The sequence below is a fragment of the Amyelois transitella genome, chromosome Z, assembly GCF_032362555.1.
Source record: "Amyelois transitella isolate CPQ chromosome Z, ilAmyTran1.1, whole genome shotgun sequence".
NCBI classification, from domain to species: domain Eukaryota; kingdom Metazoa; phylum Arthropoda; class Insecta; order Lepidoptera; family Pyralidae; genus Amyelois; species Amyelois transitella.
Window position 1 is genome coordinate 8,173,649 of NC_083535.1, and position 24,451 is coordinate 8,198,099.

General features: G+C 34.5%; 1 protein-coding gene across 1 annotated transcript; it reads right to left on the reverse strand.

Moving 5' to 3' along the window:
- Nucleotides 1–362: 362 nt before the first annotated feature.
- Nucleotides 363–23,087, reverse strand: LOC106133782 (neuronal PAS domain-containing protein 2). The gene is made up of 10 exons (XM_013333615.2): nt 22,852–23,087; nt 13,361–13,533; nt 10,130–10,290; nt 9,651–9,838; nt 8,356–8,524; nt 7,717–7,948; nt 4,617–4,867; nt 3,713–4,505; nt 3,540–3,625; nt 363–3,406 (listed from the first exon to the last, which is right to left on the reverse strand). Exons 1-10 carry the CDS (start codon nt 23,085–23,087, stop codon nt 3,335–3,337), a joined length of 2,361 nt encoding a protein of 786 aa, XP_013189069.2. The 3' UTR covers nt 363–3,334.
- Between the last annotated feature and the right edge of the window lie 1,364 nt (nt 23,088–24,451).

Sequence of the window (24,451 nt, forward strand, 5' to 3'; positions counted from 1 at the left end):
ACGCTCGAGTAAATCCCAATTTAGCCTCGTGGGCTCCCCTACTATAGACTTTGATATGTCAGTTAATCAGTCAGCATCTTGTTTTATATTTATAGAAAATACTCATGTAGAAAATGTCAAGACCCAGGCCAATAATATCAATTTCATTACGACCTAACCTAGGTTGGAACCTGGTAGCGGACAATATTCAATTTATTTATGGATTACTTACTTAAAAGAAACCACAGATTACAAAAAGCCAATTTATTATCAGTTACATAAAGTAATAGTTTTGCTAAACAAAAAAGGGATAACTACAACAGTAATAAAATTGAAATATTTAAAAGAAACCTTTTGAATTCTCTTAAGTTATACCCGTACAATTGAACATTTCGAAAAGACAAACTATGGCGTTATCTTCACTTAAAAGGTAATTAAAATGTGATAGACCTAAGCTTTGCACTTTGACTATTGGTAGACGCAGCCTCATCGAAATCGAAAAAATATAAAACTACTTTTATTATTGTTCGGATTCCTTTGGGCTATATTATTTTTATGCTCTGAAGGAGCCGTTTGAATAATAACACGCAATAAAGGGTATCTGGTAAAATATCAACAGTCTCACAGTGACAGGTAAGATCATAAACAACTATAGTATATTTTGTTAAAACTTTTTCATGCTTAAATAGTCAGTATCTTGAGATGAGACAAGAATTACCAAACGGTGCAGCTGTTTCTTGTAATAAAATTAAACTTGTTACTACCTGGACTAGCCCTACAGTTGACTACACCTAATAACCAGTCCCGGCTTTCTCTCATTCTAATTAGTAAAGTAATGGCCCTATTTGTTTAAAAATAACATGATAAAACAAATTTAAAAATTAACATAATAGTATATCTACCGAAATACAAATACGTAAACAATCGATGTTTTTGATCGTTATTTCTTAGAATAATGTTTATAATCTGACCTTAGAATCTGGTCAATCGCACATTACTTATATAAAAAATGGATATGAGCACACATTTTAATTATTTTATATACTTTCTTAAAATATTAGACTATAAAAGTATTATACGTAACATAAATCAAAATAAATATAAAATTATGAGCTTCTTTTTTTTAATAAACAAAAACCAATCTTAATATACCTAAAGCATCTAATTCAGCTGCACTATGAAACGAAAACAATAACATAGAGGAATTTAGTGATGAAGGCAAAATTAACTGTACTGTTAGTATTTTAAAATTAAATTCTTTTCAAAAATACTATTAAAATGAAACTGGCCTCTCTTCATATATCATGGTTCAGATGTTGCCCAGTAATGCTCTTATAAAGTAATAGGTATATCAATATACCTACTACTAAGTAGCTTCAGTAGATTAGGACCTACTACCTCATTCAAGCGTCAGTTGTACCAAATACCAATGAAGCAAATACATATTTCATAGATTTCATTACAATGAAAAATTTTGTATATCGCTATGTGGCACTCATCATCACGATATCACAATACGCCCCGGATGAAGAAAAATGCTATTACACTTAATCAGTTTCTACCAATTGGAGCATTAAACATATACACAATACAGCTTAACATCGTCGGAGCCACGGTTTCCCAGGCATAACATCAGCCTGGCAGAAAATCTTTTTCCTTTAGTGGCAGTCAAGCCCAAAACCTCGCTCCCCTACATCTAACGATACCAATGAAAGAAACAATAATTCTGAAGTAACATACCTACAAATGCTGAAAATATGGCTATACAAAGGTTCGTAGAAGTAATCTTACATATTATATTAATGATTAAAACAATACTCAGTCTTACACTCTTACGATACATTCGCATATTAAGGGCCACATTGGAAGTCATTTCTATCGTCGACATAGTTCGACTAGACTATAAGATGCCCATTGTGGGGGTATGGGGGGCTTAATATACTAACATCATACGAAATATTAAATATTACCAAAGTAAAAACTAGATACTATCAGTAAGAGTTCTCACATCATTTGATCTGAAATTGATTTATTAAGAAGTTACAAAAAGGTTTGAAATCGTAAGAAATTTAGTTTTCTACGTTATTTTTTCCAAAAGCTTACATATCTTAAAGATCTTTGATAATATAAAGTAAGTATATCGGTGATTAGCACATTCTAGGTACTTAATAACATTTCCACTTAAGCCTAATCAACAAAAAATAATGTCCATATTGATAATAAAACTCCTCTTTAAGCGATGGATATTATATACAATGACATGATTATTATAAAAAAAGCATTTTCTCTTCACTCTTTATTTTATCGATTTTTCATCACATTCACATGTATGTTGGTTATGCTATTGTAATACAGAAGCTAGAAAATTTAAGAAAGCATAGTCATTAAATGTATGTAACCTAACTTATCTACATAATATGATTAAACTTATGTACGCGGATAAGAAATAGACATTGATTAACTTTACCAAACAACGTTCATAATAATCCCCCGGCGTTTGTCCTGGTTTCCAATTATTTTGGTTATAAATTCAGTTGCCTGAATTTGAAGGTTTTAATATTAATAGTTTACTTTACTTTAAAATAATTGATTAACAATAGAATATGGAAAGATTTACTTCAAAGCTAGATGCCTGAACAACTCGACCGACGACCCACCCACACATTAACAACACTGTGTCTATAAAATGGGATTATTTTAGACATTTTGCATGTATGTTTAACTAATGCCTACGAGACACTAATTTTACAGCAAATTCTAGCCTTTTGACTATTTATTTATGTATATACTAAGTAGTAATTAATGTCTCTAGTCTGTAAAAGTATTTCAATCTTTGGAAAGTTTTACATTGTTTAGAAAATGTCATAACACATAGATATAGTATCTACTACACATGTACATGCTAATGACTACCAAAAACCCGTAATTTTGGCGATTAGAATTGGGGGATGAAAAAATCTTAGAAATATAAGCTTATCAACTAACGGCAAAACATGAATTAAAGAGATCTCAAGATATTAATATCAGAAACATATTTCTATTAATTTCAGTCCAATAGCTTAACCACGAATATAGATTTTACTTGCTAGACACCGCTTAATCACCTTGTCACACAATTGTATGAAAACTAAGAGGTCTTTTTTGCCTACCATGAAGACATTTTTATGCTTCTTACAATGAGGATTATTTTAGATGCTTCATGAAACAGATTCAACCAGAAGTTCCTTCAACATTTCTTTGCTCACGAGGTCAAATTAGATCTTTGTTTGTGGATATAAGCTGGTAAGAAATATTCGGTGATTTTCGTGATTGAATAAATTTACCCGGCAATAGAGTATTCTGCAGTGATTTGCTCTTAGGTGACAACATTCTCGTCGTTAGGAACGTCATCAATAGCTCCGAGGATGTCCTGGACTTCCTTTGAGATCTGTAAAAATGTTATTTTCACAACCCAAAACAAGTAACAGCAAGCATAATTGTCATGATAGGTTTAGGGAGTTCGCATTGCAAATATGTAAAAATTTTATCACTGTTTAAATAATTACTGAGAATAAACTTACCAATAATTCTGGGAAGGTTGGATCTACAATAGTCTGCTCTAGGGAGTCTATCGCAGTATCGATTTGAGAAAACGATGTGTTAAGCACTGAAAAATATTAGAGATTTATAAGTACATACCTATTCTATGTTAAATAGAAAAATACAAAACGCAGAGTTTCATATTAAAACTTACATTCGTCATCAAATAATGTGTCAAATGAAGTTGACACAGGATTCAAGCTGTTTTCTTGTTTCGGTATTTCGATATTCTTTTTCTTATGAGCTACATCCAGATCTTTGTATGCTCTTCGTTTTACACCACTTGTCACAACTCCAGCTTGCAAACAAGTGCTTGTTTGTTGGCATTTCCTATCATCGCCTTGTGATACATACAGTTTGCATCTAAGATCATCAAGTTGACTACCGGTCGGTATTAGATTTTTCGTAATTGAAAATGAAGCTGTGCCAGTATAAGAGTTTGATGATTCCGGAGTTCGGTTCATGAAATCGTTTTCGGAATTGTATGAGATTGAATCGGTTGTATTATTGACGTCTGGTGGGCGGGTCATGTATATTTTATTGAACGTTGGCAATTTAGTAAGGCGGCTGGATGGAGCTGCTTCATGCAACATCGTCGGAATAGGTACCAAAGGTGGAGGAGAATCAGCGTCGAAAGTACACGATGGCGTTGATATTTGAGGGATTAGAGTGCTATTGGCGCTGCTAATTTCCTCAATTTGAGGTTTCACTGCCCGAGGTTTTGAAAATGTGTTAATAACAGTGTATATTTTCTCGATGGCACTGACAATTCTCCTCTTTGGGGGTGGTATGATAGATAGACGAGGTGAAGACGACTCTCCGCGATCAGGAGACACGCTACGAGGGTCATCCTCAGATTGGGGAGACGGCAAGTTGGTAACAAGATGCAAAATCACTTTTTCGAGTTGTCTCGGGTCTTCTACTGGCAAACCTCCGTCGTCACTGTCCTGTAACATAGGAAAAACCTAAGTTATCACTACGAAACAATTAGATTAAAATGCAAACAGATAGTACGATAGGCTACTTTTCTAAAAAATATTTTGTTCATGATACTTTACTTGAATTGTTTCATTTTCCTGAGGTGGATCTTCGTTATTGTTGACCAATAGAGTGAATTTCTTCTTCATCATTTTTATTAAATGTTTTCCTTCTTCTTCTTCTACCACCGTGTTGGTGCAGACGAAACTTGTGACAGCCCTGGAGTCTTGGTCGACATCCAGCCGGCCCCTTGTCCTCATGTAGATGAACTGACCGTTCTTAGTCATCAGTCGATAGCACGATTCTCCGAAAAGACGGTGTTGGTCGTACACTAAAATATAAAAGACCATAAGACTTAAATCAACAAATAGTCTACAAAAAGGTTTTGCTTAGGGTTTTGCAAATGGTTAATAGAAAGAATTAGTGGCCAGTAAAATATTACTGGTATGAGCTAAATCTTGGTATCTTGCTAGCAGTTAATAAGGAGATGAGATGTGCAATTAATAAGTTTATGAGTATGAGTGATTGAGTTTGGGAGTTTCATATTACGTACCTAGACTCCCAATAAATTGAGATAATTAAAGTTTTCACAGGAATAAAAGAAAAAAGAAAGTAGGTATGCAGAATTCGTTGTTTTAGTACAACACGATTTAATGTATAACGGGAGATCAAAAGCTTCGAAAACAGTGCAAAAATAACTTTCTTTGGTAATCGTATAACAATTTTCTCGATACTAAAGAGTACATATTGGTTTTCATAACATTTCCATTACCTTCGATGGTGTTGAAAACAAATCTATTTTGAATGCGTAAATTCAAACTTGTTAGTGGTAGATATTAGTACACATACGAGTATTATCCGGTTGTTTAGAGGAAATACAATTCGCTATGCAAACAAGTAAAACTTTTAGGGCAACATTGTTGTCTACCTTAATAGTTCGACTACCGACAAGTTCGTATAAGTGAAATTGAGGAAAGATCATCGGCGGGAAACTATATAATAGTTTACAAATAACTAGAGACGACATTAAAATTAGTTAGGCATCCATTACAAAGAAGCTACTCGTACATGACGCGGCGACTGAGATAATATCAGTTATTGTGGATAAACACCCTGTCGCTATGTAGAGCAAACGGAAAATTAGAAAGTGGTTATCTAAAGTACATAACAGCAATATATAGTCGCGGCAGATGTGCATTGGGTAAACAAGTGGCATCAGTAGGTAACTAATTTAATGAGACATTTATGTCTTCGTGATTAGATTTATAACGAGGTAGACGAATTCACTTTAGGTCTTTACAGTATGTAATTTCAAATTTGCTTTCGCATTTATAGTATTAATTTAAGTTGGGATTGTCGCTAGCACCCAAAAAGCTCGGATATAATAGGTATGTTGTCACGCATTAGCTACTTGGCTCCCAAATGTTGGACAGCCGTGACAAGTTCTATAAATCATTTTGAAAGTGGTTAGGCATGCTATATTGGTTTACGCTTAGGTGTGATGATCGGTCATGAATAAATGAAAAAATTGTAAGCCTAGGAGAAATAAATGTTGATCTGTGTGCACATGAGACTCGTGCCATGATGGACATAAAACGTGAATACAAAATAAAGTTAGGTTTACATTATTTAAGTGCAAAAATATAATCAAGGTACTTTAACATCGCTAGTCAAACCGGGCTGAATTTCTGGACAAAATGTTTCTGCATACATCCAGAGTATAACTCACCTTTCAAATGTCCAACTATGTCGTCCTAAGGGTCGTCAGCCTTTTTATTATAAGCAATGGAAGGGTAAGAAGAACGACTGAGGAAAAAGTCAAGTTTCCTTGGAATAATTAATAATCCATTCTTTATGGGGTCAAGAGCTATAAAAGAATGTGTTTAATATATGTATCTCTTTAAGTATTTTTGTTTTACAATAGCCTTTTCATAAAAGAAAATTTCGCTTATGCAAAACTTTATATAGAAATAATTGTGTGTGTGTGAACTCGCAAAGCACAGCAATAAAATAAAACATAAATGCATCAGGATAGGGAGCATGGAAGCACACCTAACATGCAGCTCCTATGCAGTATACATATATCTTTGATGGTTATACAACAAACAAAACTTTAACGACCAATCTTTTACACGAGTGACTTCGAGTAAACAACGGGTTAGTAAAAGAAATTTCATCAGTAAGTACATACATACATACATATGGTCACGTCTATATCCCTTGTGGGGTAGACAGAGTCAACAGTCTTGAAAAGACTGATAGACCTCGCTCAGCTATTTGGCTCAGAATTGAGATTGAAATAGTGACAGGTTGCTAGCCCATCGCCTAAAAAAGAATCTCAACTTTATAAGCCTATTCCTTAGTCGCCTTTACGACATCCATGGGAAAGAAATGGAGTGGTCCTATTCTTTTTTGTACTGGTGCCGGGAACCACACGGCATTAGTAAGTATCAGTAAGCATAAGCATCAGTAAGTACACTTTTCTTTTTAACGGAATAATTCAATCGTAAATTTTAAATTTGTTGACTACCACATTTAGTAAGTTTAACGGGTAATTTGATTCTTATGTAGTAGGTATTTCAAAATTTTGTAATTTAATACCGTAACCAGATAATGGTATACAATACAAGTGTCGAGCAGCTCAACTCCAAAAATTTGAAAATATTAAATTTCTTTTTGTAACTTCCTTTATTTTAGTCTATGTTGCATCTTAGGTAAGTACGTACCTATTATTTTATGATATCATATTTTTTCCTTCTTAATTTCAGTTTCAGCTGATTCTCTTGTATATTTTACATAAAATAAAGAATAATAAAATATTATCAAATACCGTTCGTATGTAGCGGTATCTATGTAGTCTTTATATAACCTTATATAACTTTAGCCCTTGGTTTGCTATAGCGTTTACTTTATTACACGGAAGTAGGCAGGAGTAAATATTAAACTAACGATTGAAAATAGAATGTGAATCAACGTATTGTGTACGCATAAAATGTACAGTCAAACCATAATTTAATATACAAAAGAATATTTACATGAAAAGCTTATACCCTTAAAAGGAGATCCAAGAGATATTTTCTCAATAATATTTATACCTTTTTAGTAGTAAATTTTTTAAAGTTTTAATTTCCGGCTGTATATATTAATTTATGTTCTTGATTGTATTAATTAATTACTTACTCTCTCTAAGTGCAATGATGACCCAACGGACGTCATCCTTGTGCATGAAGTTCAATGCATTGACCCCGTTGACCTCGTGGGTCATGTAGCCGGTGACCAGGCCGATGCGGTGCTCACTCTGGATAATTTGTCCATCGATGCAGTGCCTTGTGCGGTATTCCATACGGAACGACTCTAAGGCGCTCTCTGACTGGAAGGTTTCCGATGTAGGACGCACAATGCCTACGAAAACCTGGAATATAGGTGACATAACGTCATAAATAGTCCTTTATGCTATGCATCAAGCCTTAGAAAACCAATAAACTTTCGTATGAATTTGACTTCAATCTGATTTTATCTGCTTCTTGGCATTTTCGCTTGCTCGAGTCAGAGGTCTAATTAAGACTACAAATCGAAAGTAACTAATATTCCCTTCCCTGGGTAAGTAGCCTTAGGTAAACTAAAGACCACAATCCTGATGAAGTAACTAAGATATAGTTCCCGCTGGAGTACTGATTAACGCTTCTGGACCAAGCGCAGCGCACCGTCTGACAGCGATTGTAGCTTTGGCACGCCCGGTCAGAGTTCCCAAGGTACTCCTCCCTGATTAATAGTACAAGGTCAACCAGTGAGTATGCAATCCCTGATGAAGTCACTTACAATATCGTTCCCGCTGGAGCACGGATTGTCGCCCCTGGCTCGGGCGCGGCGCACCATCTGACAGCAGCGGTTGTAACCCCGGCACGCCCGGTCTGACTTCCGCAGGGACCCCTCCACGTGGCAGGTTACGTATTGGCACGGCTCTGATCGCTGGCTTAGTTTCTTAAACCTGTGTACATGTTCACCATAATTATTTTATGTCAACGTTGGGTCTGGTGCTGATTGTATAGACGATATTTCTTTAAAAGTGTATCGAAACCCTTCCATACTGGTCTGGTATTTGCTTCCCGACCGAAATTGATTGTAAAAATTATTCAAGGGAAGTAAAAAGAAGAAGAAAGGGTTTATATACTCTTATAGGAATTATTTGTGTTGCATGGTACCTGGCGCTTAAGAATAAGATCATTCCGGATCTTTCCCACGGATGACCCTAAGGCGACTCAAGGAAAGGCTCAAATACTTGAGATTATTTTTGTAGGCGATGGGAAAGCAACCTGTCACTATTTTAATCACAATTCCACATTTAAAAACGTGAAAAAAGGTGAACGTGACCTATGGAGCTTTTCAAGATTGTTGGCTCTGTCTACCCCGCGAGTAGTTTGTAGGTACAAATTGTTCGTGATGAAAAACATAATTCATCTCAAAATGCCAATTGTGAGTCTTGATATAGTTAGGTACCCAATATTGTAACAAAATAAAACTGTTCCGTAACAACATATAGCAGTTGCCATACCATACCAGATAATCATAAAGTGATTATTAGTGTTTACCATAAATTCTAATATCAGGGTATTTTATTTACTAAACCTGGCAAACTAATACCTACTTAATTAATCATCAAATTGACTAGCAGTCACTCACACACACATATAATATTATATACATTTAGGTGTCAACCAGCGCCAGCGCCAACGTAAAATTGATGTCAGTAAGTACTGTGTGTATTGTTACAATAGATGACTTCCTAATTATTAAATTAAACGCAATACAAATACGTTTAATTTATTAATCGTCCTGTGAAGTTGACTAGTAAGTTCGTTTGTTAGTTCTTCAAGATATAATGAAAATTAATTTGTTGAAATTAAACACAAGGGTTGGTCGAAAGTGTTGCAGAAGGAATGTTTTCAGCATACTCGTATCTGTATCTGAAGGTTGAGATGGTATACGACTCAGTGGACTTAAAATTGAGGATGCTGAAGACAAAAAAAAAATTACATTGACATTGACAGACTCTCTTAATAACTTCCACCTCGTTCTATTAGAAGCAACCTGCGGATGCAGAATAAATCGCTTACCTCACAATAAATCTGCGTTTTTCACTAGCCAGTGCCTCAGCCACAAGTTTCTTCCCGTTCGGCTCGTCGGGAATCAAGAGTTCTCCATTGGCTCCCAGTAGGTGGCTTTTCGGCATGAAGTAGTCCCGCATCATTTGACGGTCATCCTCGTGAACCACATTGAATATGTTCTGGCCCAGCAGTTCGAGCTAAAAATAATTACTGTTGTAGAAAAATGACAAAAGTTGGTCACGATTAATTACCTCCGGGGTAATATTTCTAAGTCTTCAAACGGCTCTTTTACATACTTGCACTAAACCTAAGTAGATTGATAAAAATAGCTCACGCTCACACATGCTACATAATGAATTTAAAGAAAATCTAATAATTATAAAAAAGAATCTTGTTGAAAAATAACTGTAGAAGCCGTTACCATTTAGAAAGATACAAAAAGTTATTTTAGTATGTGTATACCACACGTCATGCTTGATCATCCTTACTTCAGTATATCCCAAGTACTGCTGTACATTTTGCGAGACCACAACCACTAAGCCTTTATAAGTAGTGGTAATGAGGAACCCGTTCAGCAACGAAAGCAGTGCCTGCGATGCGGCGGGGCTGAAGTCCTTGGCGTCGCTCTGGCCAATAGAATCGCCGAAAACTGTGGACATTCATTGTGGTTTTATTCCTCAATTTTAGTCAAGTCTCAAAACAAAGTTTTATTTTACTGATAATAAAATTTTACAATATCACGACATAGCCTTTTTAGCGTTCCTCTAATATTTTAACGCCAGTCAGATTTTCAAGATATATCTAGCATAAATAAATCAGAATAAGTTTACGCTTCAATTCGCGAATTAAAAAAAAACAAAAATATAACGAAGTTACCTGCTTGGTAAAATGTAATAAAACCGACGTCATAATTTCTGAAGGTTCTTTTCAGTTAACTGTGTTATTTATTTTCTCCAATGCGTCATTGTGCACCATGTAATTCATTTTGTATGCAGCTTTGTTCATTTACTACTATAGTAGCGTAAATAAATTGATTTTTATAAGGACTCAAACAACGTAACTATAAATTCGCCTGACGTAACTACACATAAAACAGAATTTACATTATATCATAATACGTTTCGATGATAGGTAAACTATGTCTTTGTAGAGTTAATTTAATAATCAATTTGCTGATCACTGGCTGAGTGCCAGTTAAAATTAATTGCCTGAAACTTCACGACTGCCAATCGAAAACAGCAGATAATAAATTGCCATCATGATACTACCGATATGGAGGTTTATACATTATACTATCAATATACTAAGGTTGTTATTAAGTGGTATAAGAACGTATATGTTAAAGTTGGTAAAACAATATGCGTCAAGCGTCAAATATTGACGGCAGTAGGTAGCTAGGTTTAGGATGTCGATAAACTACAATGTGAATTTATTCTGACTAATTGTTGTGAGCATGATAATACAATATCAATTGTTGGTACACAAATATTGTGTTTGGTGTGTGCGCGGGCGGCCTTAGCTCAAAAGCATGGCTGCGCACGTGCTATGCAGTATTGCACTCACGTTACTTCGCATGATTGCATTCTGTTCTGATAGGGAATCGTAAACATAGTTGTCTATTATTTTAACACATTAATTAAATTATCAAACTTAAAATGATGACGAATACTATTCTTTGTGTTCACTAGCATGGAACGATTGGTATAGGTACTAGGTACGATTGGTACTAAGTAAAACTTTCATTAGAACTATTCCCCAGACATCAGTGACGAGACCTCATTGTTCTGCAGCAATCAGTCAGATTCAGGAATTATCGAAAGAGGATCATTGCAAAGGTTGCAGTAAGCCAAAACTTCGCAATAAAGTTTAGGAAAGCTATAAGACAAACTCTTCCGAATGTTAAGTATAAGTGTTGGATCTAATAAAATTCCATTTAAATTTAACAGTTTTGAATACAGAATTAATAATCGAGTGAATATTCTATTGTACGTGTGTTGTTAAATGATTCCTTCTTTTAGTACATAAACGTCTAGTCATTAATTAATATTCTAATTCAATGAGTCACAGTTCTCGAAGCATATATTACCACAGAATATATAATAGTACTGGACAATATTACTAAACGATAATTTGTCCTAGCTTTACCAAACTTTAGCCTCTTTTGCTTGGCCTTCAAAGCTTGAGTGTAATGTTTTTGGCATGTTATTCCATTTACCTATATGTCCACAGTAAATGTATTATACATTTTATTTAATTTTATAAAACTCAAGCTGATTTTACAAAAATTAACTGGAAATTGTGTACATATAAATTAGTACAAACATTTTACTTACTAACTACTTAATTACTGTACTTGTCCAGTAAAACAAATTAGGTAAAAGATTTACATAGAAATAGTAAAGCTTTTAGAATTTTTTCAGGAAACATAACACGTATGTATGTATGACCTCCCCTCCATACTTTGTTGGTCCCGGCTGCGTTCTGCTGCATTTCTGTGACCCCGTCTCTTGATTCGGTTAGTCAGGTTTTATGCGTGTAATGTTCATTATAGTGACATCCGACTAAATCTGACTCCCTATAAAAAACTGAGCCTCTAAGCACATATTGTTAGCTTACAGTTCGCATAATTCTTAGTATAATAGCGGCATGGGTGGAGCGAACATTCCATCTCATAACAATTATCCAAAGAATGTCGTGATGCTAGTGAATTATTCAGAAATCAAAGCGTAGGTATATAGGGCAAGATAGAAACTACTGCGTAAAATATGTCAATATATACCTATAATAAAACTCTACTCGTATAACATACTAGCCTTTCAAGCTTAACAATCGAGATTTTTAAACAACTTTATATTGCTATTATGTAAACAATTATTAACTAAACGAAGCAAGCCAAAATTTATAGTTTTTAAATAAGATTAAATTTTTAATAACCCTCGAAGGGACAGGGATACATATAGGGATGTCAGATATTTTGTATTAAGATTATCAGTAAACTTTTACGGCGAACGAAGACGCGGGCAACAGCTAGTTATTTATAAACTTATTTGTTTATTACAGAACATAACTTTATTAAAGAAAGAAAGAAATAATTATTTTATTAAGGTATAAAATACAAGTAAACATAACTAATTATGTACGTGCCACTTAGCCAACTTAGGTATACGAGAAACCTACGCAACGTGCAATTGCTGTATATGTGGTGTTATTTGTGTGGAAGTATATTATAAAATTAATATTTAATACTTTATTTTCTTAAGAATACAATGGAATATTAAACAATGCACTATACACGCCATCATAATGTAGATTCAGACTTATATGAGTAAGGCATAAGAAGTACGTAAAGTATTAAATGCTTCAACGCTCAATTGGAAAAAACATTATAACCAATTTTGAGGTCTATTCACATTCTTCTACTAGTCATCGCTTTGAGTTTCTCGAAATAACAGCAATTTATCGTATGTGAATAATAATATTATGCGAGAAGTGGTGTACCCAAATGAAAAACTATCGCAAATGTTACCAAGTGCGGCGCGAACTATTTCGACTTAAAAAATAACTTCACCACATTGAATCTTTGGTGACATGGTACTACAGAATTCTGAATATTCTGATTTTAATGCATAGAACAAACCATGAAACCATTTACTTTTTTTTTCTCTACATAAAATCTAAAGAAAGAACTGTTATTTGAAGTCACGTGTCATTGTACTAACCATATTGATGTGACCGCAGATAATGGGCGGTGAGTCTCAAAATGCCCGTTTTGTCTATTTTGCGACTGGCGGCTACCACGGGTGGCACCATGGACGCCAGTTCAGCTATAGACTGGTTGAGGGTGTCCCGGCGCTGCTTCTCTGCCTTGTTGCGAGTCTCTCGAGGGTTGTCCCTGCACACAATGGTAAGGTTATCATTGGAAGACAACTGTAATTCATCGTACGCTTGACGTAAGAACCAATCGCGTCTTCATCTCGCCTATAATTGCTAATCCTGAAGGAATTAGGATTCTGAAAAATTCTGAAGAAAATCGGAAATTCAGGATCTGTACACAATGAATTTTATACTTTTATGACCTTCGCAACCCTGCAGCGAAAGTTAACCCATATTGTATCATGGTAACACATTCAGTTCTTACGTGGTTCCCAGCACTTGGGCATAGGATCACTCGATCTCTTTTCCACTAGAGAGTTAAAGATGTAATGAAGAAGAATTAAATGGCTACTAATGACCCAAAAATGTAACCCAGCTTTCTCTAAAATAAAAACTATACGCGGGTGACAAAGTCACTGGGTAACCAAAATTTACAGTGTACATGTAAAGATAAAACAAAGATATTTCAACAGATAATTTTAATTTGTTTTTACCTTTTTCATTCATTCGGTATTAAAAAGTGGATTATCCTAATAAGCTTAAATTGTACAGTTTATCAGAGTAGCTTTTGAAAGCTGTGCTATGAGTTGCTACCAAAGTCGAGCTAATTAGTACTTGCTAGATACTAAACTTTAACAACGATTAGTTTAGAACTAAGTAGTCACGACATGAATGCGCACTCCGAACTCCTCTACAAAGAGGTGAGGATGTGTACGGGATTAACTCCAGGAGGAAGGACAGTGAGGTGCGCTCTATTGGTGTTTTAATGAATTGCTTACTGGTTGCCGCGATGATAAGTAAATTGACTTTTGAAGTTGGTATAGCTTTATATTACCTATCAAAATATAGGAAACCTAGCAAAAGATAATTTGAAAATTCCTTAGTTTAGTGTTTTGTGGGAAGACGTGTGTGTTTGTAAGACTTTAAAATAGTTATTTTTATCTATCACAGGAAAATACACTTATTGAAAATATAAAATAAAGCAAAATATAATTGCTATATGTAAATACTTAACTAATCATAATTACTGGCTTACTGTATCCTCTTTACAAGAAAGTTTATATCAGTTACAGTCTTGTTTTAGGAGAGGTCGTCTGTTTCTAACCGGTTTATAGTCGTCTTAAATAATCGGATGCTTTTAACATTGACCTATGGCAATGCCAGATGCAGTTGGAATAAAGGCTCGTTCATATGTAACAGTATTCAACTTTATCTATTATTAATTAGATTAATTAGATAAATTTAGTTAGCAACCGTAAGTATATTAAGTCCCAGATATAAAAAAATATTAAAACACTGAATTGTACTCGTAAGTAAATGCGCAAATCTAAGATTTTTTAGACGTGACAGAAAGTAACACATTATACGAGATATTTAAATTCTTTTACTTTTTAATTTTTATTTTGGAAGCTTATTGAACGATACTTTTTCTAATTTGGTTTTTATTTTTATACCTATTAGCTAAGTCGTCTGTGGAGCGTCCTTAATTAATTTATTTGTTTGTTATTTTTTACGGTTGATTTCCTTTTGATTAAGGCCACCCAAACCCAATCTCTATTTTCGATCGTGTAGCATAAAGTTCTCTTGTGATTTGTTTAGTCTTAAGTACTCTGTTTGTTTAGTCTTTGTACTGTTGCACCGATATCAAACCATTACGATAAAATACTGTTCTGTTTGAATTAACTCAAGAACATTTTATCTAAAAGGTAATTTAGTATTGGTAAGTACCCTGCATGAATGGACATTAAAAATACTAGCTATTTTAGGCTTCAGTGACTTGTTTAACTTAGTGGATCGAAGTTTCGACGTAAAATCTGTCTACTCCTTATGGTATAAAAGCGTGAGAATATAATAAATGAAACAAGTAGGTATGTTCGAAGTTGTTCCTGTTCTTTTGTTGTCTTGTTAAAAGTCTAAAATGTGAAACTATGATGGGTTTAAATTTCCCTCTTTTAGGTTGCGGGGGTAAGTAGCTTAGAGTTTGGTGTAAAAAACGGTTTTATCCTACTCTCGTTTCATGGATATTAACGGCAGCTGAGACTAATAACCAAAGATAATAATAAAAAAATTATTTATCAACCAATAAATTTAAACAAACATAAGGTATTCAGCCATTTGCAAACTTTAGACAAGCCGCGTAAAGGAGCCTCAGGTGCGTTTGTTATATATCTGCATAATGTTATTAGTCTGGCCCATTGTGCACAGCTGTTCGCTATTACATTCTATTTAAATGCATGTTGCCAAGTGTGGTAATAGGCAAGGTCAACTGTCAATACATTTGTTAAGGTGTGATTCAGAAAGCAACCCGGGCTCATCTTGATAACGCCATGAATGACATAATGTTGTGTGCGAAAAGTATTCTAATCTCTCTTGAAGGCTATATTATTAAAAAAAAAATCGTATCTAGAAAAGGTGACTTTTAATAGCTATCAATACAAAGCCATAGAACATATTTTGCTGTTTGTTACACAGTTATTCCCAAGTAGGCCTCATATAAAGGGATATTCCTATTTAGAGAGGCTTATTGATAAATGAGAGCTCTATGGCTTTCTAACATTTATTTATTGAGTAAATATACTATATAGGTTTTGGAGCCGTAAATTAATATTGCATTGGTAGTACAATATATGGTAAGGGGAGTTATTACCAGTAGCGATCACCACCTTACTTTCTGGGACTCTGTAAGGAGTACCTATTCATCTTTGATAATTGTTGTGGAATAAGGTGAAATCTACGGTATATACGGGAAACAGAAAAATGTAAGTGGAAACGTAGTAAAGTGTGGACAGATAGAGACAGTAGACAGTAGGACAGACAGTAGTCATTGTGCCCCCTCCGGGAAACAGGCGTGACCTGTACTACCGAGAATGTGCAAGTTCGGGGGACAATTCTACAAAATTTAACCCGATAAATTAGTTAAGCTAGTGCTTATATGTATAAAACTTGTACACACCTTTTTTTATATTTAGGCAAGAAGGCGGACATGAAACAATCAATTGCTTATTGAATACTGTACTAGAGAATGTTATTATAAATACCTCCTATATACAGGATATGAAACCTGCAATTTGGTTACCTATTGCAATTTCAGCATATAAATTCTAATAAGCCGATTCCTAGTAACCGAGATCACAAATTTAGTTTCAACTATCTCTAAACATATCGGTGTCTAATTCTATACGAGGAATGAGAAATGTGCTTAATGTATAAAATAATAGCCATTATTTTATAATGCGACACCTTTGCTAACATTGAATGTTGAGGTATGCAGTGATTGTTAGAATATTTAGGTACGATAATAATTTATAACCTTAGCCAATGTCAAATGTTTGACCGTTTGACTTGACATTTCAAACGAATTGTGCGAATTTCTTCAAACATTATCGTAGTGACCTATATTTAATTACAAGTAATATAAATTTTCATTGTCTTTTTTATACATTTAATTGTTTTACGTAACATGATTACGATTGATGCTTTGCATTAAATTAACAATTTTTGACAGTTGTAGTTTAATACCTAAACATAAAATGGAATACATAGCAACCGTTCAACAAATATTTCTATCATACAATTCACATTCTCGTACTAAAAGTGCAAGTGCAATCTAAAGGCGGTTTTGTAGCTCCCTTCGCTATGCACTTCATGCCAAGATTAAAAATATCTGCTCGGCCATTGCAGCCCGTTCTCTGTGGCCAAGTCACATGTAAAAAAGTGTTATTTTGTAGAACGTGAGGACGTCACTAATTGATTGTTACTCGGATGATAGGTTTATGAATACGATCGGAATAAACTAGATGGCAATATAAGATATATGATGGTGTGAAAGGAAAAGGTGACTTTTAATAGCTATCAATACAAAGCCATAGAACATATTTTGCTGTTTGTTACACAGTTATTCCCAAGTAGGCCTCATATAAAGGGATATTCCTATTTAGAGAGGCTTATTGATAAATGAGAGCTCTATGGCTTTCTAACATTTATTTATTGAGTAAATATATACGTTCTTGTCTTAATGCCGTATGGTTCCCGGCACGAATAGAAAAAAGAATAGGACAACTCCAACTCTTTCTCTTGGATGTTGTAAAAGGCTACTAAGGGATAGGCTTATAAACTTGAGATTCTTCTTTTAGGCGACGGGCTAGCAACCTGTAACTTTATATGAATCTCAATTCTATCAGTAAGCCAAACAGCTGAACGTGGCCTATTAGTATTTTCAAGACTGTTGGCTCTGTCTACCCTGCAAGGGATATAGACGTGATTATATGTACATACATATAAACACGTCTATATCAATCTATCTAAAGCAAATAATTATACCAGTAAATATATTTTATCAATACATATAATGAAACAGTAAAAACAAATAGTCTGTACATTGAGTAGTTATATTTTCAAAAAAATAATTTATTACGATGAAGAAATAGTAACCGAGCATGAATTTGAAATAAAAAAGTCTGTTTATATGTTTGTTTGTACACGCTAATCTCCGAAACTACTAAACGGATGCGAATGAAACTTTTTTTGTTATATAGCTCTCATGCCTGGCCAACATATAGGGTGTAATTTACTTTGGAATGGGGAACAGCTGATGCCGAGCCATAACAACTCAGCTAAACTATAGGAAATATCAAAAATACGTCATAACAAAAGTTGTTCAAACTGATGAGCATTTTCTAATGGCGAAAAAAATGGAATGTCTGGATCATGTGATGTGGAAGCTACTCTGTAATATGTGCGGAAATTTGAGTAAATTTAATAACCTTAACCTTAATACGCAAACGGAGTTGCGAGCAACAGGCAACAGTAAATAATAAACTCCATCCCTCTCTACTTAACTCAGAACTTACGTAAATAACAGTAAGTACCTATTAACAAATAGCTTTTTGTGCATCCTTTCTAAATAACGTGATTTAAAAACATCTTGTACAAAACTTATTTTTAAATTTGGAGTCAAGTTAGCCTGAAATTGTTGGCCACTTTACGTAAATTAATTAAAAAAGGAACCCTTGAAAATGCAAGTAAAAGAAAAAGTGATCAAAATATTTTTGAACAGGTGAACAACAGCAGCACCTTTTTTAATATTTTCAGTTATAACGAAAAGTACTGGTTGTTACATTGTACGTACAGTAAGTTACGAAGGGCTATTAAACACAAGAAAAGCTGTATACTGGAGTTTACACAGGCTGCTCGGAACAAAAGGCAAAAATTCCAGCGAGGTTTGAGACGGCAACATTGTTGATGCTGAAGATTTAGAACAATAATATTTTTCACCGTAAACCATGTTTATATTGTAGGCAAGTAATTCCAATAGTAAATTGTTTAGCGTTCCGTAGCTAAATGAAAAAAAAATGGATTCTTAATAGTTTATCATGTGCAATACAATCAAGGGTAAGCTTTCAGTCAAATACAATCCATACATGAAATGGAGGTATGTACCAACATAGGAGGTTGCTAAATAGATTTTGATTATGTATGGCAATAATTTGTAAATATTCACTTCAAAAGTACAAAAAAGTTTATTATCCTTTAGCAAACTATACAGTAAAAAGGCACGTATTTTATTTGATTTAAAAATTTGAAACGAGGATAGGTTTTAACAAAATCGATATACTATTTTATAATTTAAAATAAAAATAAACCAAGTGTTATAGCGGGACTCCGATACAAAAAAATGTGATTTTTTGTTGTATACGGATGGTGTGATGGTACGGAACTCTTCGGAATGTACGAGCCCGACTCGCACTTAGCATCAGTCAAGATTTATTCATATTTAATTAATGATCATCTTGCAATAATATCACTGAGTTTATCCGTACAACAAATTTTATCGTTACAATTAAAATAGATCGCAAGAACGGAAAAAATAAAATAATTATATTGTTTTTAAATAATTCTCTCATTACTTCCTTTATTAGCTTGTTGTGTGTCTTGTCAAATTAACATTGAAAGCGTAGAAATAATTGCCGCTCTATTGTATTGTAACTTTTTGTCACTGATTTCCTCTATTAACGACTATTAGACGTACTTACAATCACATTTTGCCTTAATTGAAACAAAGTAATAGACGCCTTATGATTCCTTTAATTGTATAATTACGTTGCATCCACGCAATTAATGTTCCAATAATAATAAGTTAGTAACAGGCAATTAAATAATAAATAAAAAGTCAATAGCAGTAGCTCAATCGAGTGATATTCATGCTGTACGTTTAATTAATCTCAAGTTAATTAAGCGGGTACAGCTTATTGTAAGAGTAAGTATCATGATCATGTTGACGAAATCACTAACGAGTTATACTAACCTAAAATATTCAATTAAAAATATATATAAAAAAAAAACTGAAAAAGTGTTGTCAAAATTTGTTATGCAACTATAAATATCATACTGGTTAAGGTTTGACGCGGTTTCGATAAATCAATCTCTGTTCGGTAGTAATCTAGTAATTTTAGAAGATAAATCTTATTAGTAAATTACAATTTGGTGCCATGTAAATCCCAGCATTTTAGAATGGAACTACTCTAATCTCTTTCTCATGGATGTCGTAAAGGCTAACTAAAGGCATACGTTTATCAAGTGCATTTTTATCATGATCAACATGAGTTACATTTTCTTGCAAAGGTTACGAAGGTCAGACGGAAGTCACTCGGTGTCAGTCTTTCCCAATCTAGAAGCATTGTCAAAAGGCGCACCCCGGCTCCTCTCCAGAGAGGTGAGGATGTAACCGGGACTTACGCCAGGATGAATAAGAAGTATATTACAATGTTGTTCCATAAAAAAGTTAAAAAAAAAACAAATGAACTACTAACGGAAATGTTGCATTTTTCGCAATCAAGTGAACAGTTGTTTTGAAATGGAGCTTATGGAAAATAATTTTCTGCACGGAAAATAATCTAAGAACAGTTTCCCGGTAAGTAAATTAGTATGATGATGAACTTCTGTTTTATATTTTATGATGCTATTAGGATTCTACTAGTTTTTTAAATGTAATTTTACACAGACATCCCATATATATATGCATAAGTGCTTTCGTAAAATCATTTTTTTAATCAAGTGTTAAGTTTAAGCTGCTTTGTAATGAATGATTGTTTGCTTAATGCCTCCTAATAATATAATTTTTATACTAACATTAAATTAGTACATGTTAAGAAGTTCTATGTGATTCTCATGAAATAATTTGTTGACAGTCGTCCGTTTAGGCTGTGAGCCAGGAAATTGTATTAAATTTACCAACTATAATACAACAAAGCTTCATATAATTTATGTATTCATGTTTTTCTTTTTTGTAATGGTTATTTTCTATGGATATCGTAAAGTGCGACTAAGGAAATAACAATAACAATCTCGGCATTGTTCTTGAAAGCGATGAGCTATCAACCTGCCACTATTTGGATCTCAACTCTAATCATTAAGCCAAACAGTTGAACGTGGCCTTTTAATTATTTTGAGGCTTTTGGCTCTATCTACACCGCAAGCAATACAGACGTGACTATATGTACATACATACATACCTACATATGGTCACGTCTATATCCCTTGCGGGGTAGACAGGGCCAACAGTTTTGAAAATACTGAATGGCCACGTTCAGCTATTTGGCTTAGCCATAGAATTGAGATTCAAATAGTGACAGGTTGCCAACCCATCGCCTAAAAAAGAATCCCAAGTTTGTAAGCCCATCCCTTAGTCGCCTTTTACGACATCCATGGGAAAGAGATGGAGTGGTCCTATTCTTTTTTGTATTGGTACCGGGAACACACGGCACGGTGATTATATGTAATGTATCTTATGTTATGTTATCTTATGTTAAACATTTAATTACTGTTCCGCTACCTTTTTGAAAAAATAAATATACCTTTTTAACTATGGACTAAAAATGTCAGAAAAGAGATTGCGGGCGCCCGCGGCTCTGCCCGCGAAATTTCGTAAAATATATTATACTAGACCAAGAAATAGGAACTTTCATATTAAATTTTGAGTTGTTTGTCAGTCACGCAGTATAACCAAAGAGTTTTTAATACATAGATGAGAATAATTTAATAAAAAAATCTGCGGAACCGTTCATATTATAATTAGACATGCATTTGGCAGGTTTTACTTCATTAATAGTTACTATATACCTATAAACAAATAAGCAGCCACGAATAGATCATTCTTGTAGAGACAGAAAGCGGTTGTAAAACAGACCGATAAATAATGGTCAAAATATATATAAGTAGCTTCAGCTATATGCCAGTAAGAGTCTCATCAAAATTAGTCTAGTCATGTCGAATATTAGCCAACTAGTCACAAAATTTGTTTAACAGATCTCTATTTAACGAATAAAAACTACGGTTCCAAAAAACTAAAAGATTCCAAAATTAAATACTATGATAATTTATTATTCTTGTTGATAAAACTTTAACTGGTAATTGGTACATAAACGAAGTTTTTGGGTATTCAGGGTATTTCAGGGTATTACATTAAGCGACTCTTGGCTGTCTTTCGCAATTTTCGCAGCAGGGGAACCCCTTCCCATACAAGATCGTGGTCACACAGCCAGTTGCCTAAATATGCAGGTTTTAATAATATTTTGTAGCAATAGTTTCCGAAATAGATATTTATTTTACAATCATCATAACATAATATCACGGCTCTTTCCCAGAGATAGGCAGATGAAATCTTTCCACTTGCCACAATTCCTGCACGATTTTAACAATCAATGTTAAGTTTTTTTTGGCGGGAATTGTTTATGGTATGAAAAGTGTAATACTGTGCCCCATGTTAGCTTTTAATAGTACGTTAATGACCATTCCAGAAGAAGTTCCAGCATGAGTGAGGGAGTATGCTGAACTAAGCAAGTGATATTTGATACGAAAAGTCGTAAGGAAAACCAATGTTTAGTCTATTATTGATGGAACAATAATAAAATTTACTTTAGAATTGTACTGATAAGGTTACAAAGAAGAAAGTTCCTTTCGAGACTTATTTCAAGGGCAGTGAGCCGTGTTAAACAAATTAGTGTAATGTGAAATGCTACATTTTCATTTCGAAGGCAAATCATCCAGGGCAGCCGTAAATTTTAATCAGTTACGCATCCGTGTCAGTGTCGTCGCTCTCCGCCTCGTGCTGAAGTAACTAGGAAGTTAAATAAAATTGCCAGGTTGTCAGTAGACAAATCAGGATGCCTTGCTCTTTCCTCGTGCTGTGAACTTGTCGAATAGGTATAATAACAACGCCGGGCGTAAAAACACGTGGGTGCCGGCTTTATGTCCGCAATTTGTATCGGGTTACCACTCATTGTGCATTATGTATCCACTGCATAATTACCAATAAATTTTGTAAATAGAAATTACGTACCCTTTAGGAGCAGCAGCTGTATTGACATACTGCAACTGTGCATCTTGAGGTGGGGTCAGTTCAGGAGAGGCCAGCAGGAGAGTCAGGCCCGGCGACGGGGGAGAGCCGTAGGTCTGCGCTTGCGGCGGCTGATAAGGAACCGGTTGTTTCTCTTGGTAGTAGAAGTTGTACCCGTAATGGTACGGGTCATACTGGTTTGGGGTCCACTCGCGGTCCATGATCGACCAGTCAGCCATAACTCTTCGAGGGGAGTGATTACTTTAAATGCGCAGCAATGGCGATGCACGCGTGTTGCTGCGGACGCATCGCGCGCGCACTGAACCCCGCCCGCCGCACGGCGCCCGTGCAACGCAACGCATAAACAAACTGCAAATCCTTTATCTCACGATGCAAGTACGTCGTTAGCTGCCCGCTGATAAAGGACAGTCTGCGCTCACACTCGGCAAAACTGACACCATAACAACCTCATTTGCACAAAATGAACTGTGGGATCTAACTTTACCTAATGCCCTTATTTTGCGATTCAAGTTTTTAAAACTTTCAAAGACTTTTTATTTCAGTTTTTGTTCCTTTTAGAGAAATTCTCATAATTCACTTTGGATCAACTCTGTCAATTTGTTTAGCGCAACTTTATATGAAAGATAGATAAAATAAAAGAAAAGTCCGTAAGTAAGTGCATTTGTGGAAAAATAAAGTTGGGAAAGTGCGATGTAGATTTCTGTACCAATATAATAATTATTTGCGTTTATAAGTTAGTTTATGTAATGATTTACTACAAAGCAAATATTTCACAAATTCTTTAAAAATCTGAACTTTTCGTTAACTGAGCTGATCATTGCAATATTCTTCACATGGCTTCTCAGTTGTAAAAGGATAATTGCACGTAATGAAAAGCTAATAATGAAGATAATTAGCTTCTAGATTTTGGTGAAAGGTCTAAGATTTGTAGAAATTTGTTACTAGTCGCTCCTTTTTAATTAATTTACATACTGAGATATGTATTTTCAGCGACTCAGATACCAAATGAATGTAGTCATCATGCGACATTAGTGATAACCCGTCAAGAGAAACATATTGACTAGTAAATCGCGACCCCAATGCAGCCCCAAGGTGACTCGGAGTTTAATTAAATAAAGGTAAACATTGCTCAACATAGTTGCATGAAAATGAAAAGACTACATGGAAAATAAGGCATTTCCCGCATTCAACGGTAGCTTTTAGCAACTGAAAGAGCATAGGATATAGAACACTACTGTACTACAAAGTAAAAAAAGATAGTATTGAACTGCTCTAAACGACCTTGCATGAAAACAGTGATGAATATGGAAGTGAAAGTGAAAGAAATATGCAGGGATTGTAACAATTGGAAAGTTATACCTAGTTTTTGCCCACCCTGTTCGGAACGGATGGAGGCGTGATTTTTTTTAAAAAGGTATACGTATTTGAGGATTTTGTTTCAAAAATTCCGAGACAATGTGCGATAGACCTTAAAATTCAGCTCTCTCAGTAATATGGATCGATCTGTTTAACGTTTCGAATGACATAAATAGCTATTTAATGTATGTATATAAAGCTGCTTGCAATAATTATTTTACATACT

Bases quoted from the DNA above. Each gene is read 5' to 3' on its own strand.
- LOC106133782 (XM_013333615.2), bottom strand. From the start codon at position 23,087: ATGGCTGACTGGTCGATCATGGACCGCGAGTGGACCCCAAACCAGTAT. The intron at 10,291-13,360 runs GTTAGTACAATG...GAATGTCCACAG, and splicing joins TCTGCGGTCACATCAATATG to TTTTCGGCGATTCTATTGGC. The intron at 9,839-10,129 runs GTAAGGATGATC...AATTATTTTTAG, and splicing joins AGTACTTGGGATATACTGAA to CTCGAACTGCTGGGCCAGAA.